Raw genomic sequence first — 14,595 nt, forward strand, 5'->3', positions numbered from 1 at the left:
CCATGCTGGCTTCAGGGGTTTGTTGTTTAGTGTGTGTATGTGCATGTCTGTACACGCATGTGTGCATGTGTATTGGGTAGTGAAAATGAAACTGGAAGCCTTCCAAATGCTGGGCAAGAAGTCTACTCCTAAGCAATACCTCAAGTCCCTTGTTTTGTTTTGTCTTCTCTTGTTACTATCTGAAACAAAGTCTCAAGTAACCCAGATTGACTTCAAGAGCACATATCCCAAGCTAGTCTTAAACTTGAGATGTAGCTGAGGATGACCCTAAACTCATCCTCCTGCCTCCACCCTCCAAGTGATGGGATCACAGGCATGAGCCACCAGACCAGGTTTTATGACTCTACCTCCCATGTGCTAGGATTATAGTGATGCACTGCCTTGTCCAGTTACTTAACTAAATGTATAATATTTTTCATTCTACATATAAAAAGTAACAATCTATTGTAGTTCTTGTCCTGTCACAAAGTAACTGTGGTCTATACATCCCAGAAGCTACTCTTGAGCTTCAGTATGTATCTAGATGCATAAGGAACTTACACTAGATAACAACCATAAACCTTTTTTTTTTTTTCATAAATCCTATCTTGGTTTCATGTTAATTTTGAGCTGGGGAAGTATATGTACAGGTGTATGTTCCTGCCTGTATTTGCAAAGGTAAGAATCAACATTGGTACTTCCCTTTAATACTTTTTGGAACAGGGGCTCTCACTGAATCTGGAGCTCTCCATTTTGCCTAAACTGGTGGGCCAGCGAGCCCCTCTGCCCCTATCTCCAGCTCCTAGCAGCAGGGTTACATGTGTAAGCTCACACCTGGTGTTTATATGGGTGCTTAAATTCAAACTCAGGTTTATAGCTCTGAAACATTTAAAATTCTATTTCTAAAAGGTTTAAAATTTAAATCTCACCTCATCTGAAGACTCTACCTGTCCCAGTGCTCCCGGAGCACCTGCAAAACCTTCAGATGGAAGAAAAAAAGGTTGTCCATCATAACTGTCATACATCAATGTCTTTGAAAATTATTTTGTGACATGCAAATTTCAGAACTTTATATTAGTGAAGACACCTCATTCTAAAAGCTACCTTGGCAAAGTTCAACTTTAAAGTGTTACCTAATAGGTTGGTACTTCAATAGAAAAATCCCAGTGAAAATCTAAATTAAATAATGACAAATGGTGTTTCCAAAGGAGCTTGCTTTTTTTAGATCTAAGCCATGACTACTAAAACACTGAGTTGGTAAAGTCTGAATAGCATCTGCTACACTGCTCACATGTCAGAATCACAACACTAAAAACTGAACAACTTGTATTTGAGGAAAGTGGAAAAGTGAAGCTTCTTCATTGTCTAATCACCCCACCCACTTCCTCTGAGATGAAAAGAAAGGCCAATCTATTCTTTCTTGATTCTAATATAAAGAATGGCACTGTTAAACTCAAAATAAATTTGCCCATTAGTGAGGAAAGTTTGAGGGGCTTTCTGTTTTAAGAAAAATAACATCACTATGGTTCAAATTAAATATTTAGACAAACCTTGAACTACCAGAGTGCTAGTACCAGCCGATGGCTCCTGCATCCCGTATACAAGCTTATCCTCAGGATATGTGAGTCCAGAGCTCTTCAAGGCTATAAGGTACTTCTCATGACTTTTTTTTGCACAAGCGTTTTCTCCAAGACCTAATATTTAAAACAAAGAGTCAGAAGAAAATATTTCATTCAAAAGCTAAATACAGTAATCCTGTGACTACACATGAGCAAATGTTCTAGTGGAAGAAGAAACTACAATAAACATACAATTTGCTTCATATAATATTTTGTGATTATGCTTGGCATTGACAATTCCAGAATGAGCAGCAGTTTATAACAGGAATAAAATTTGTTAAACATCTAAAATATATGATGGGGCTATAGGCAAGGCATGCTAAGGCATGATCCAATCTTCAAGAAACCTGGAAACGAGTGATAAAGAAAGGCAAAAGAAAATGCTGTAGATGACAATTACTAAGCAGACTTCTGCAGGTAACCTGATCATCTGTGGTCTCAGGACACCAAGCACGAAAGACTTATCCGGAGAAAGGCTTTACAGAGGAGACAAAGCTTCAATAGACATTTTCAAAGATTACAAATGAAATTACATTTGATTCTTCTTTTTTCCAATCATCTTGTCACATTTAAAAAATTAAAAGTCGGGCATCGGTGGTGCACGCCTTTAATCCCAGCGCTCGGGAGGCAGAGGCAGAGGCAGAGGCAGGCAGATCTCTATGAGTTCGAGGCCAGCCTGGTCTCCAGAGTTGAGTACCAGGATAGGCTCCATAGCTACACAGAGAAACCCTGTCTCGAAAAACCAAAAAAAAAAAAAAAAGAAAAAGAAAGAAAGAAAGAAAGAAAGAAAGAAAGAAAGAAAAAGAAAAAGAAAAAAGAAAAAAGAATAAAGAATGAGGCTGAAGAGATGGCTCAGTGGTTAAGAGCACTTACTGCTCTTGCAGAGGCATGGAGTTTGGTTCCCAGTCCCCAGTGGTAATTCACAATCACCTCTAACTCCTTTTCCAGGGAATCTGACACTATCTTCTGACCTCTACAGTCACCAAACACATACCTGGTATACTTACATACATGCAGACAAACACTCATACACATGAAATAAAAATAAATAAATCTTTAAGCAGTAAATAAAACTGGGCAGAGTAAGTGCTAGGGATCTAGCTCAGTCAGTTGCTTGTCTAACATATGCCAGGCTCTGGGTTCAAGTTTAGTCTAGTATCACAAAAAGGTTCCTAAATAATAGAAGTCATACACTTTTCTTCACAGATGCTGTTCATCTGACTAAATGTAATTATCAGTTCCTCCCAATAGCCCTGAAAATGAATGCACTTTGCCATTTTTATAAGTAAGGCAACAGGCTTAGAAAGATGTCTTGGCCAGTGAGTATGCAAACAGAGAAGTAATGCTAGACTGGAAACCTCAAACTCTATTCTACTGGGAATTGAACCTCATGCATGGTAAGCAGCAACTCCCCACTGAGCTATATCCCATCCCTATTTTGCTTTTAATTTTGAGACAAGGTCTCACAGAGTTATCCAAATTGGCCCTGAATTCATTTACATTTCCTGGTTAAGAGTCACTCTCTTCATTCACTGATACCTATTTTCTTTTAGTTCTTTAGACACATTCTCCTTTTATTTTTTGGGCAAAGTATACTAGTTGTTTTAATGTTTTTATCTATTAAAAGCAGCATCTACCCCCCCCCATCATCTTGGTCAACTTACAGGGGCTTATTTCACCTCCTGACTCTAGTATACAGTTTCTTATTTCCTGGTATGCCCAGTTTTTATCATGTAATACTTATTCTAATAACACAGTATAGAAGATTCTTGATCCTGAGAGTACTAAATTTTGTTCTAGAAGACCCTTTAACCACAAGCTGAACACTCTGAGCCAGTACAGAAGAAAAAAATCATAAAGGCTTTGTTTTACACTCTGTATGCGGCAGCTCTATGGAAAGTTCAATGTGCTACAAGGACCTCTACCTTGAGAGGAATCACCTCATACTTTGCAATCCATACAGGTCTGTTGGGTGATAAGGCTCTTTCTAAATTGTGTGTGTGTGTGTGTGTGTGTGTGTGTGTGTGTGTGTGTGTGTGTGTGTGTGTGTGTGTGTGTTTTCACACTCATGTGTGTTATATGTGAGTGCAGGTACTTTGTGCATATCATAGCATACATATGGAGGTCAAAGGACAACTTTCGGGAATTGGTTCTCTTCTTTCACTGTGGATTCTGGAAACCAAACTCAGGTTGTCAGGCAAGTGCAACAGGTACTTCTACTTGCTGAGTCATCTTTCCTGTCTAATTAGGAGCTTTTTTTAATATGTATGTATGTGTGTGAATGTGGGTTTGTACACAATGCAGTGCTCTCAGAAGTAAGACGTCAGATGCCTCTGGAGCTGGAGTTGCCACCAGTTGTAAGCAGCCCAAATATGAATGTTGGGAGCCAAATTAGGGTGCTTTGGAAAAGCAGTCCTCACCCTTAAATCCTGAGCTATATTTATCCTCAGATCGTGAGTTTCCTTTATGTTTTTCTTTTTCTCTTTTGATTATGAGTTTTTTAAGATAACCTAGAGTCAACCTTACTTACTCAAGGTCTGATCTTCTGGTATCTCAGAGCCAGATGCTTATAGAACTAGCAAGGTCTCATTCAGGTGGTTGAACTAAAACCTCAAAGTTCCCTAACACTGCTTGCCTACAGGTATTTATTCTATTTTAGCTAATAATAGACAATCCCTAACAAACCTTAGGTGGGGGCAAGAGATGACTCAACAGTTAAGAGCATTTGTTCTTGCAGAAGACCCAGGTTCAATTCCCAGCACCCAAACATCAACTCAAAGCCTATTTCTCTAGCTCTAGTTCCAGGGGACCTGATTGCCTCCACAGGCACCAGGCTTGCATGTGGTGTACATACATACATGCAGGTGTGATGTGGAATAATGCTCTTGTACGCTGTAAAGATTTGTCACTCATATTGGTTTAATAAAATGCTGATTGGCCAGTAGCCAGGCAGGAAGTATAGATGGGCTACCAGACAAAGAGAATTCTAGGAAGAGGAAAGGCAGAGGGGCAGTCACCAGTCAGAGGCAGAGGAAGCAAATGAGAATGCCTTACTGAGAAAAGGTACCAAACCATATGGCTAATAAATATAGATAAGAATTATGGGTTAATGTAAATTGTAAGAGTTAGTGATGCCAGTTGGGCGTTGGTGGCACATGCCTTTAATCCCAAGAGTCTACAATATATTCTACCTGCTCTCCTATACTTTCAAACACTTGCCTCGTCTTTTGTCCTGTTGTATGTTGTTTATGCAAACACTAGAACATCTACCTGAAATCTAACCCCTTTACCACCCAATTCCATGGCCCTCTAGCTCATGACTTCTGCTGTTAGATCTTACTTATTAGTGAAGTTCCCACACCAACACCAGGGAATCAGGTATTCTAGTCTGGTGAGATGACTCAGAAGGTAAAAGCACTTGCCAGCGACCGGCAACATGAGCTGAACTCTTTCAAGTTTCATCATACCTAATGAAGACACTAGATATGCTCCAACAGAAATTAGTTGAGAAGTCTTTAAAAAGTCATGTAATTTTTCTGAAATTCAGTTTCCTCATCTATAAGTTTTCTTAATAATTTCAAGCTTTAGAACTGTATGAAAAATATTAACTTCATTTTTAAATTCTAAAAGATGCTACTTTCATTACACCAAATAAGTAAGTTGTAAATTTTTCCCAACATCTCACTTACCAGAAGTCAGATCTTTGTAGTTTTGTTGGTTTGTTAACACCTGAGTAAGAACAGACCTCATTGCTCCTCCCATTTTAGTCAGGTCTTCTAAAAAGGAAATTTGAGGCTCCAAAAGCTGCAGCACTTTGTTAAGATCTTTTTCTGATGGTACATCAGCTGCTAAAAAGAAAGAAAATATATTTATAACATGTATGTTTTACATATATGTATATATACATAATTATATAATTAAGAGTAACCTAAAATATTTTGTTCAGATCAATAACAATTTTATTCTTTTAAAATGTTAGTGGTTTAGATGATATTATATAGCCACGAAAGTCAATATTAAGAACTCTGTTAGGCCAGATATAGTGGCAAACACCTTGAATTACAGCATTCAGAAGGCAGAGGCAGATGGATTTCTGTGAGTTCAAGGCCAGCCTGAGAATCCCATGCCAGCCAGAGTTACATGGTTACCTGAGATTCTGTTTCAAAACATAAAGAATTCTATCTGCTTAGCACCCACCTTACAACTGACTCACTCTGTAAATCAGTCATTTGAAAAAAGTAGATTATAAAAAGAAATTATTAGTGACAGAGTAAGAATTTAATTTGTGGGGCTGGCAAGATTGCAGTGTGGATAATGCCTGCCACTAAACCTGACTTCAATGCCCAGAAACACATATGACAGTCCCCAACTTCAACAAAGAGGAATGGAAACAGAGATTATTAAAAAAAAAAAAAAAAAAAAAAAAAACTGTTCGAGTTCAAGGCCAGCCTTGTCTACAAAGCTACATGGAGAAACCCTGTCTCCAAAAAATAAAATAAAATTTTAATTTAAAAAATTTTTTTTAATTAAAAGCAAACCTCCTTGGCCAATAAATGAGAAAAATATTAAAGATAAAATATTAAAGACGAAAAGAAAAGTAGTGTTTTAAAACCCTACAGCAGTAGTTCTCAGCCTTCTAAATGCTGAGGTCCTTTAATGTAATTCATCAGGTTGAGATGACCCCAATCAAAAAAGTATTTCACTGCTACTTCATAATTATAATTTTTTTTTTTTTTTGGTTTTTTCAAGACAGGGTTTCTCTGTGGCTTTGGAGGCCATCCTGGAACTAGCTCTTTTTTTTGGGGGGGGGGCAGGGGTTGGTTTTGTAGAGACAGGATTTCTCTGTGTAGCTTTGGAGCCTATCCTGGCACTTGTATACCAGGCTGGCCTCGAACTCACAGAGATCCGCCTGCCTCTGCCTCCCGAGTGCTGGGATTAAAGGCATGTGCCACCACCGCCTGGCTTCATAATTATAATTTTGCTAGTTACAAATTGTAATATAAATATCTGATAAGCAGGATATCTGATATGCAACTCCTGTGAAAGAGTTGTTCAACCCCACAAAGGGGTTGTGGCCCACAAAGGTGGAGAACCACTGCCCATAAAGCCTAAAGGAAAGATGTAACAAAGATTTAAAGCTTAGTATTGACTGGCTAGAAGGAAAATATATGCCAGGCGGTGGTGGCGAATGCCTTTAATCCCAGCACTCGGGAGGCAGAGGCAGGTAGATCTCTGTGAGTTCGAGACCAGCCTGGTCTACAAGAGCTAGTTCCAGGACAAAAAAATAAAATAAAATAAAATAAAATAAAATAAAATATAAAATAAAATAAAATAAAATAAAATGGAGCTAAGGAAGGGTCTGTGTGCCTCAGAAAGAGGACATATACTCAGCACCTAAAACCTCACATTCTCAGTTGGAAGCAAGTGTTGTGAGCTGCAAATGTGTACCTTTTCTCCAATGACTCACACAGTAATACAGGAGATGTAGATATAACTGATGCTTGCTTTAGTTTCCAGGGGCTCTAACAACATCTAATAATAGACTAGACATTTTAGGGTAGAGAAAAAGAACCCAAAGTAACTGTGAATCTACAAGATTTCTGTGAATCCACCAGCTTCCATGACCTCAAATTTATAGTGCAGTCACAAACATAGGTGAGGTCTTGTTTAGGCTTTTTTTTTCTTTTTCTTTCTTTCTTTTTTTTTTTGTTTTTGTTTTTGTTTTTGTTTGTTTGCCTGAGTAAGAAATTACTGCTGAGCAAGAGAAGAAAATTTAATGATGTACATTCATGAAATTCACCCTTAGACAAAAAATGCTTCCATTAGTTTCTTCATATTTTCAGATTAAAAAACAAAAACAAAACAAAAAAAAAACAAAGGCCAGATATGGTATCACACACCTTTAGTCACAACACTCTGAAGGCAGATGCAGGCAATCTCTGAGTTCAAGACCAGCCTGATCTACATAGAGAGCCAGGTCAGCCAGGGCTACATAGTGAGGCCTAGTCTATAAATAAATAAATAAATAAATAAATAAATAAATAAATAAATAAATCGTATAACAGTAGCATATAACTATAACTGTACTTATGCTGCCTACCTTTTTAACACTGAATGCTACTAAAGGAAAAATTAATAACACTCTTGTGTGAAATATTCTTTAATTGAAATTTAAGATTCTTGGGGCTAGAGAGATGGCTCAGAGGTTAAGACCTCTGGCTGCTCTTCCAGAGGTCCTGAGTTCAATTCCCAGCAACCACATGGTGGCTCACAGCCATCCGTCTTCTGGTGTGCAGATATACATGGAAGCAGAATGTTGTATACATAATAAAAAAAATCTTTAAAAAAAAATTCTCACAAAAAATGTTTTATCACTTTTTAAAAATAGAATGCCTGTGATACAAAATGCAAATTTCCAAAAAGCTTAGCAAGTCCATGAGAAATAATGCAGAAAACAACTTCAACAATAGCCTATCTGGGTTCTGGAGTTACTTCATTCTAAAGAGACAGTAATTTGGGACTAAATCAAAGTAATATTTTTCATTATTTTTAACATATTCTAAAAGAAGTACTTCATAAATGACTCTCTGATGTTGCTTAATGCACAAGTAAGAAAATAAACTGACTTGCTCACAATAGAGTCTCTGGAATGGTAAAGATATTATAATATGGCCGTGGTGATGTACACCTGTAATCCCATCACTCGGGGGACAGAGGCAAGAGAAGCACCACAAATTTGAGGCCAGCCTGTCTACACAGTTTGCTTCAGGTCTACACAGTAAGTTTCAGGTCAATCAGGAATAAGAAGCAAGACCCTGCCCCAAAAAAGAAAAAAAAAAAAAAAAAAAAAAAAACCTAAAAAGATCTAATATTCCTTCAGAGTTTAAGAATGGCAATAGAAGATAAAAACATGTGCCATATCCTATCTTCAAAATGAATATAAGATTTACAGATTAAATTGTTTAAAACATATGAAAATAATATAAAAAGTGGTAACATGGGATAGAAAGACAGAAGACATTATAAAAAGCTTACAAGTTTGTTCTATATCACTACCATCTCTAATTTATAACGTCTTACAATAAACTATAATATGTGCCTAAATTAACCCTTTATACCACATTACTCAAGTTTATGACAAAATCTTAATACAATAAGTGTAAGTTGAGTATTTTTCCTCTTTTTTTTTAGTACTAACTTAATGCACACTTAGCACTGATACAATAATATGAAAGCCAACAATTTAAGTCTGTCATAAGTTATTACATAAAATATCTCAGGGAGGAAAACAGTGGCAATTTATTATCTAAAAATCCATTAAATTAAAACATATCTCAACTGTTTAATTTTGCTCAATCATAATATAATTGCAAATCACACTTCATTTAGAGGCAAAAGGTACCAGACTATGCCTCCTACAATGAATCTATAAAGTTACACATATTATTTTTCTATGCTTCTTAATAATTACTTTAAAAATGTTATGCAATGGAGCATAAGATGAGGCAAAAGGCAATGCAGAAAGGTAAGGTTACAATAAAATGTAATGTATAAAAATGCCATCATGAAGCCCATTATTTTGTATGCTATCTTTAATTTTTTTATTTTTTAAGTTTTTTTTGTTTTTGTTTTTGTTTTTTAATTTTTCGAGACAGGGTTTCTCTGTGTAGCTTTGGAGCCTATCCTGGCACTCGCTCTGGAGACCAGGCTGGCCTCGAACTCAAAGAGATCTGCCTGCCTCTGCCTCTGCCTCCCGAGTACTTGGATTAAGGGCGTGCGCCACCAACGCCCGCCTTTATTTTTTAAGTATTAGAAACATTAAATCTGGGCAGTGGTAGCAGATCTCTGAGTTCAAGGCCAGCCTGATCTATAGAACAAGTTCTAAGACAGCCAGGATGGTTACGTGGAGAAACCCCATCTCAAAACAGCAACAAAAACGTTAAATAAAAACGAGTGTTATCTTGGGAGGGAGAGATTGCTCAGTGATTAGAAGCATGCACTGCTCTTACAGAGGACATGAGTTCAGTTCTCACCAACCACATCCGAAGGCTTACAGCTGCCTTTAACTCAAGTTTTAGGAGATCTGACCCCTCTGGCCTCCCAGAGCACCTGCATTCATACACACTAATACACACACAGATCAAAAACACATATACACAGTAACAATACAAGATTTTAAGTGGTACCTTTAAATTTTCACTTTATTATTAGTGCTAAAATTCTATGATGTGATCATTTAAGAATATTACAATGAACATAAAACATACCTGGTTCATTATAGCCTTCTCTTAAGTACTGAATAAGACAAAAAATAAATCTTGGAAGAACAAATTCAGACATCATCAGTAAGTCTTTAGGGACACAGGGAATATTTGAACTTGATTTAATCTGATGTCTTCTGCAAAACCTGTAATGGGAGAAAAAAAAGAAACTAAGAAAAGAGGGAAAATAACAATGTCTAATCAGGCAAAAATGTATTACTTCTATTTATAATATTCATAAGGAAAATACAAGCAAATACTAAAGCCAGGATAATCCTTCTTTGTGATCTTTAAAGCACCAAATTAAAAGAATATAGCTTCAGTAGGCCTTTAAATTAAAAGTGTTACCCAGGGCTGGAGAGATGGCTCAGTGGTTAAGAGTAGTGACTGTTCTTCCAGAGGTCCTGAGTTCAATTCCCAGCAACCACACAGTGGCTCACAACCACCTTGAATGAGATGTGGTGCCCTCTGCTGGCATGCAGGCAGAAGACTGTATACATAATAAATAAATAAAATCTTAAAAAAAACATCTTAAAGGTGTTACCCAAAGAGACTTTCTCTGAGAAAGACCATAATAGCCATGTCACAAACAAAACACAAAAGGAAAATCATCATAGTTTTACATTTATGACTGCAATAGATTATTTTCAAGTGCTATTTTATTATTTCCATCCTTTATAAAACTGTAAGTATGAATTTGGGAGGCAGAGGCAGACAGACAGATCACTGTGAGTTCAAGGCTAGCCTGGTTATAAAGTGAGTTCCAGGACAGCCAGGGCTATTACACAGAGAAACCCTGCCTCAAAAAAATAAATAATAAATAAATAAAAATAAGCCTATAAGTACAGCTTGATAGTTATCTGAAGCATTTACATTTTCCACTTCTACTTCAATAAGTAATTGAAGTCTATGTTAAACGTTTATATATTCACGTGTATATGGTCTTGTTAATCTTCATTACAAATTTATTCAGAAAAAAAAAAAATGACCGGTACATTGAGCAACAAAGACAAATAATTCACAATCCAAATAGTCTCAAATAAGTTACTTTGCTACCAAACACAAAATTACTAATTAAACATATAAAAATGTCTAAAAATAAACTTAATGATTACAAAAGCTATTTTGGGCTTAAAAAAATTAATGGTTTGAATACAGTAAACAGCACGCTTAAGTGGAAAAATAGTTCTATTTCATAAAACACAGAAATTATTCTAAACTTAAATGTTATTAAATTTAAAGTGCAATGGAAGCAATTAAAACTAATTCTATCAAGTGTAAAACCTATGTATGAAAATTGATAGCAACACATAGAAGATATAATTAATGACAATGGGCTGATCTATAAAACAGTACAAACTATTTTAATCAAAATTCTATGGTAATTTAATACATCAATAGACTACAACTGAGTCCAGGACAAGGGTATGTAAATTTATGGGTTTAATATATGACTAATATGGCATAACAACTCAATAGAGTGAAGACTTAAGATTTTTGTTTGTTTGGTTGGTTTTGTTTTTATGGTTTATTTTTCAAGACATGGTTTCTCTGTGCGGCCCCGGCTGTCCTGGAACTCAATCTATAGATCAGCCTGGACTCAAACTCACAGAGATGCCCATTCCCTTACCCTTGCCCCTGCCTCCCGAGTGCTGAGATTAAAGGTGTGTGCCACCACTGCCCAGCTAACTTATAAGTTTTTATTGTTTTGGCCGGGTGTTGGTGACACATGCCTTTAATCCCAGCACTTGGGAGGCAGAGGCAGGCAGATCTCTGTGAGTTCAAGGCCAGCCTGGTCTCCAGAGCGAGTGCCAGGATAAGCTCCTAAGCTACACTGAGAAACCCTGTCTCGGGAAAAAAAAAAAAAAGATTTTATTATTTTAAGTGTGTGTGTGTGTGTGTGTGTGTGTGTGTGTGTGTGTGTGTGTGTGTGTACACAAGAGTACAGGTGCCCATAGAAGCCAAAGGCATCAGATCCCCTGAAGCTTGAGTTGCAGAAGTTAGCAAGCGTCCAATGTGGGTGCTAAGAACCAAATTAGGATCCTTAGCAAAAACAATGCGAACTCTTATTGCTGAGCCATCTCTCCTGCCCCATGAAAAGACTTGGCAAACTGTTTTAGGTCAAAGTTGATTTATTAAAAAACATGGGAAATAAATTCTATCTCTATCTTAACACAAAATATATCCTACTCACATTAAAAAATCACATGCAAAGAGTCTGAAAGAAATAATATTCTTCATTATCTGAGAGTATAGAAAGACTGTCTGGTAAGATTTAGCTTCTACACAGAGTAACTGAAAAAATATAATATGTAAAACAGATAATTACTATGATTAGAAACTCTTTAAAAGGGAAAAAAGAAAACAATAGAAAAATCAAGACATGATTTTGCCATCAACAGTTGGCAAAAGTACTACTACTTAGCAAATATATGAAAAGATGCTCTGGTTCTCTAACAAAGTAATTTTCAAACAAAAAAAAAATGAGTAATGGGAAAATTATCATTTTACAGTATCTGCTAGATTTTGCTATGCTCAAATTGTCCAATCTCTCTCTCTCTCTCTCTCTCTCTCTCTCTCTCTCTCTCTCTCTCTCTCTCTCTCTCTTCCTCTCTCTCCCTCTCCATCTCTGTCCCACACATAGAAGGTACTAGGAAAAAGCTTAAGGGGAACGTCCCACTCCCCACTAAGGAGTTAAACTGTAACCATATCAATCTTGGAATCCTGAAGTGAAAGAAGGGGCACTGCAATGCGTATGAAACACACAGCACAAACCCTGAAAGTGAATGGCACCAACCTCAAAGGCCAACCCCAACTTATGAGAAGCACACACAATGAAGGAACTAGTTAAATGATGCCTCAAGAAAACAAATGGACAAACCTAGAATGTGAGACATTACATGCGGAAAAATTGGTTGGTTTCAATTTCTGCAACCTGTCGGTGTCAAAAGGATCTAGCAGGTAAAAAGGCTACCCAGTCTAAGAGGCTTGAGAGATCAAGTAATCATAGGATGTATGAACAGCCAAGATGATCTGATTAAATATTGTACACTAATTCACTACAGTGAATTTTATTAGATATGATAATGGCATTGTGGTCCTAGAATATGTTCATGAATATTTAATAACATAGAAATTATTTGGTGCAGACACTGCATTTAGGATGTGTTGATATCACCATCTAGGATGAGTGTTCTAAGGTCTCACACTCTGCATATTTTCTGGCTGTGAGCCTCTCTATTTGTTTCCATCTGCTGCAGGAGGAAGTTTCTCTGATGATGGCAAAGCAAGGCACTGATCTATGGATATTCCATCAAATCCCTCCCCACAGGGAACCCTGTGGAAGTGGAAGTGAAAAGAACGTAAAATGTCAAGTAACAAGAGCCTCTTAATCCACCAATGCACATAAGAATTCACCAAGGCAGCATGCACAGGGTCTGCATGGGTCTGAACCAGATGGGGTCCTAGAGCTGAAAAGATTAAGTAGACACATGCCCTAACCCAGAAGCTATCTCCAATTGATAGCCACTTGCAAATGAAAGTTTGGTTTTCTCCAAGGGAGTCTCACGGGTAAACAAACTACTCTTAAGAGTAAATTGCATGCCCAGCAATAGATGGCCAACAGAAAACAAGATCAATGGCATCTTTAGAGCCTTATCTCACAATGTCAGCACCCCCACACTTTTTCTCTTCTCTCATCTCTACAGTTCTTTGTGTCTATATTATAGCTCCTCCTAGTCTAGTGTTTTTATGGGTTTCCTGAGTATCTCTACATCTTTATCTGTTTCTTGTGCCTTTTCTTGGGTTCTTTTCCTTCTCTGTTTGTTTTGTCTTATTCCAACGTATTAGTTTTTGTTCTATCTTATATTTTATTATTATTCCTTAGAAGCCTGTCTGTTTTCTAGTGAGAGACAGAAAAGGGTAGATTTGGATGGGGGGAGTAGGAGAACTAGGAGGAGCTGAAGGGGAAACTGTAATCAGAATATATTATGAGGGGAAATCTATTTTTAATAAAAGGGAAAAGGGTTTCTTTTTTTAAGATTTTATTTATTTATTTATTTATTATGTATACAACATTGTACTTCCATGTATATCTGCACACCAGCAGAGGGCACCAGATCTCATAATGGATGGCTGTGAGCCACCATGTGGTTGCTGGGAATTGAACTCAGGACCTCTGGAAAAGCAGTCAATACTCTTAACCTCTGAGCCATCTCTCCAGCCCTTGTTTTGGTTTCTTAAAGGAACAGATTTTCTGCCTCAAGGGCCACATAGTCTGTTATAAACAATTAATGCTCCTTTTATAAAGTGAAACAAAGTGTGAACAATATGTAAGTAAATGAGTATAGTAAGGTTTTGTTTTTTGTTTTTTAGGGACAGGGAGTTAGCCCTGGCTGTCCTGGAAGTTGCTCTGTAGACCAGGCTGGCCTCAAATTCACAGAGCTCCTCCTACCTCTGCTTCCCAAGTGCTAAGAAAAAGAGAGGGGTGTGGTGATACTTTGCTTATGATCTAACAAATAAAACTTGCCTGAAGATCAGAGTGCAAAGCTAGCCACACTAGTTAGCCATAGAGGCTAGCAGTGGTGGATCACACCTTTAATCCCAGCACGTGGGAGACAGAAACAGATGGATCTCTGTTAGTTCAAGGCCACTCTGGGATACACAAAATTGATCCAGTCTAAAAGAAACAGAGCTCACACAAAGGTGATCCCAGCACTTGGAGTGACATGCCTTTA

At 37.2% G+C, this 14,595-nt stretch overlaps 1 protein-coding gene across 1 annotated transcript in view; it reads right to left on the reverse strand.

Moving 5' to 3' along the window:
- Ubr3 (ubiquitin protein ligase E3 component n-recognin 3) overlaps nucleotides 1-14,595 on the reverse strand; it is a 157,436-nt gene that overhangs the window by 111,250 nt on the left and 31,591 nt on the right. The window contains exons 6-9 of the mRNA XM_027420475.1: nucleotides 9,866-10,005; nucleotides 5,288-5,446; nucleotides 1,530-1,673; nucleotides 909-958 (exon numbers count right to left, since the gene is read on the reverse strand). Coding sequence (XP_027276276.1) covers nucleotides 909-958; nucleotides 1,530-1,673; nucleotides 5,288-5,446; nucleotides 9,866-10,005 — 493 coding nt within the window. The remainder of the gene's footprint in view (nucleotides 1-908; nucleotides 959-1,529; nucleotides 1,674-5,287; nucleotides 5,447-9,865; nucleotides 10,006-14,595) is intronic.

This window comes from Cricetulus griseus, chromosome 6 (genome assembly GCF_003668045.3).
Source record: "Cricetulus griseus strain 17A/GY chromosome 6, alternate assembly CriGri-PICRH-1.0, whole genome shotgun sequence".
NCBI lineage: Eukaryota > Metazoa > Chordata > Mammalia > Rodentia > Cricetidae > Cricetulus > Cricetulus griseus.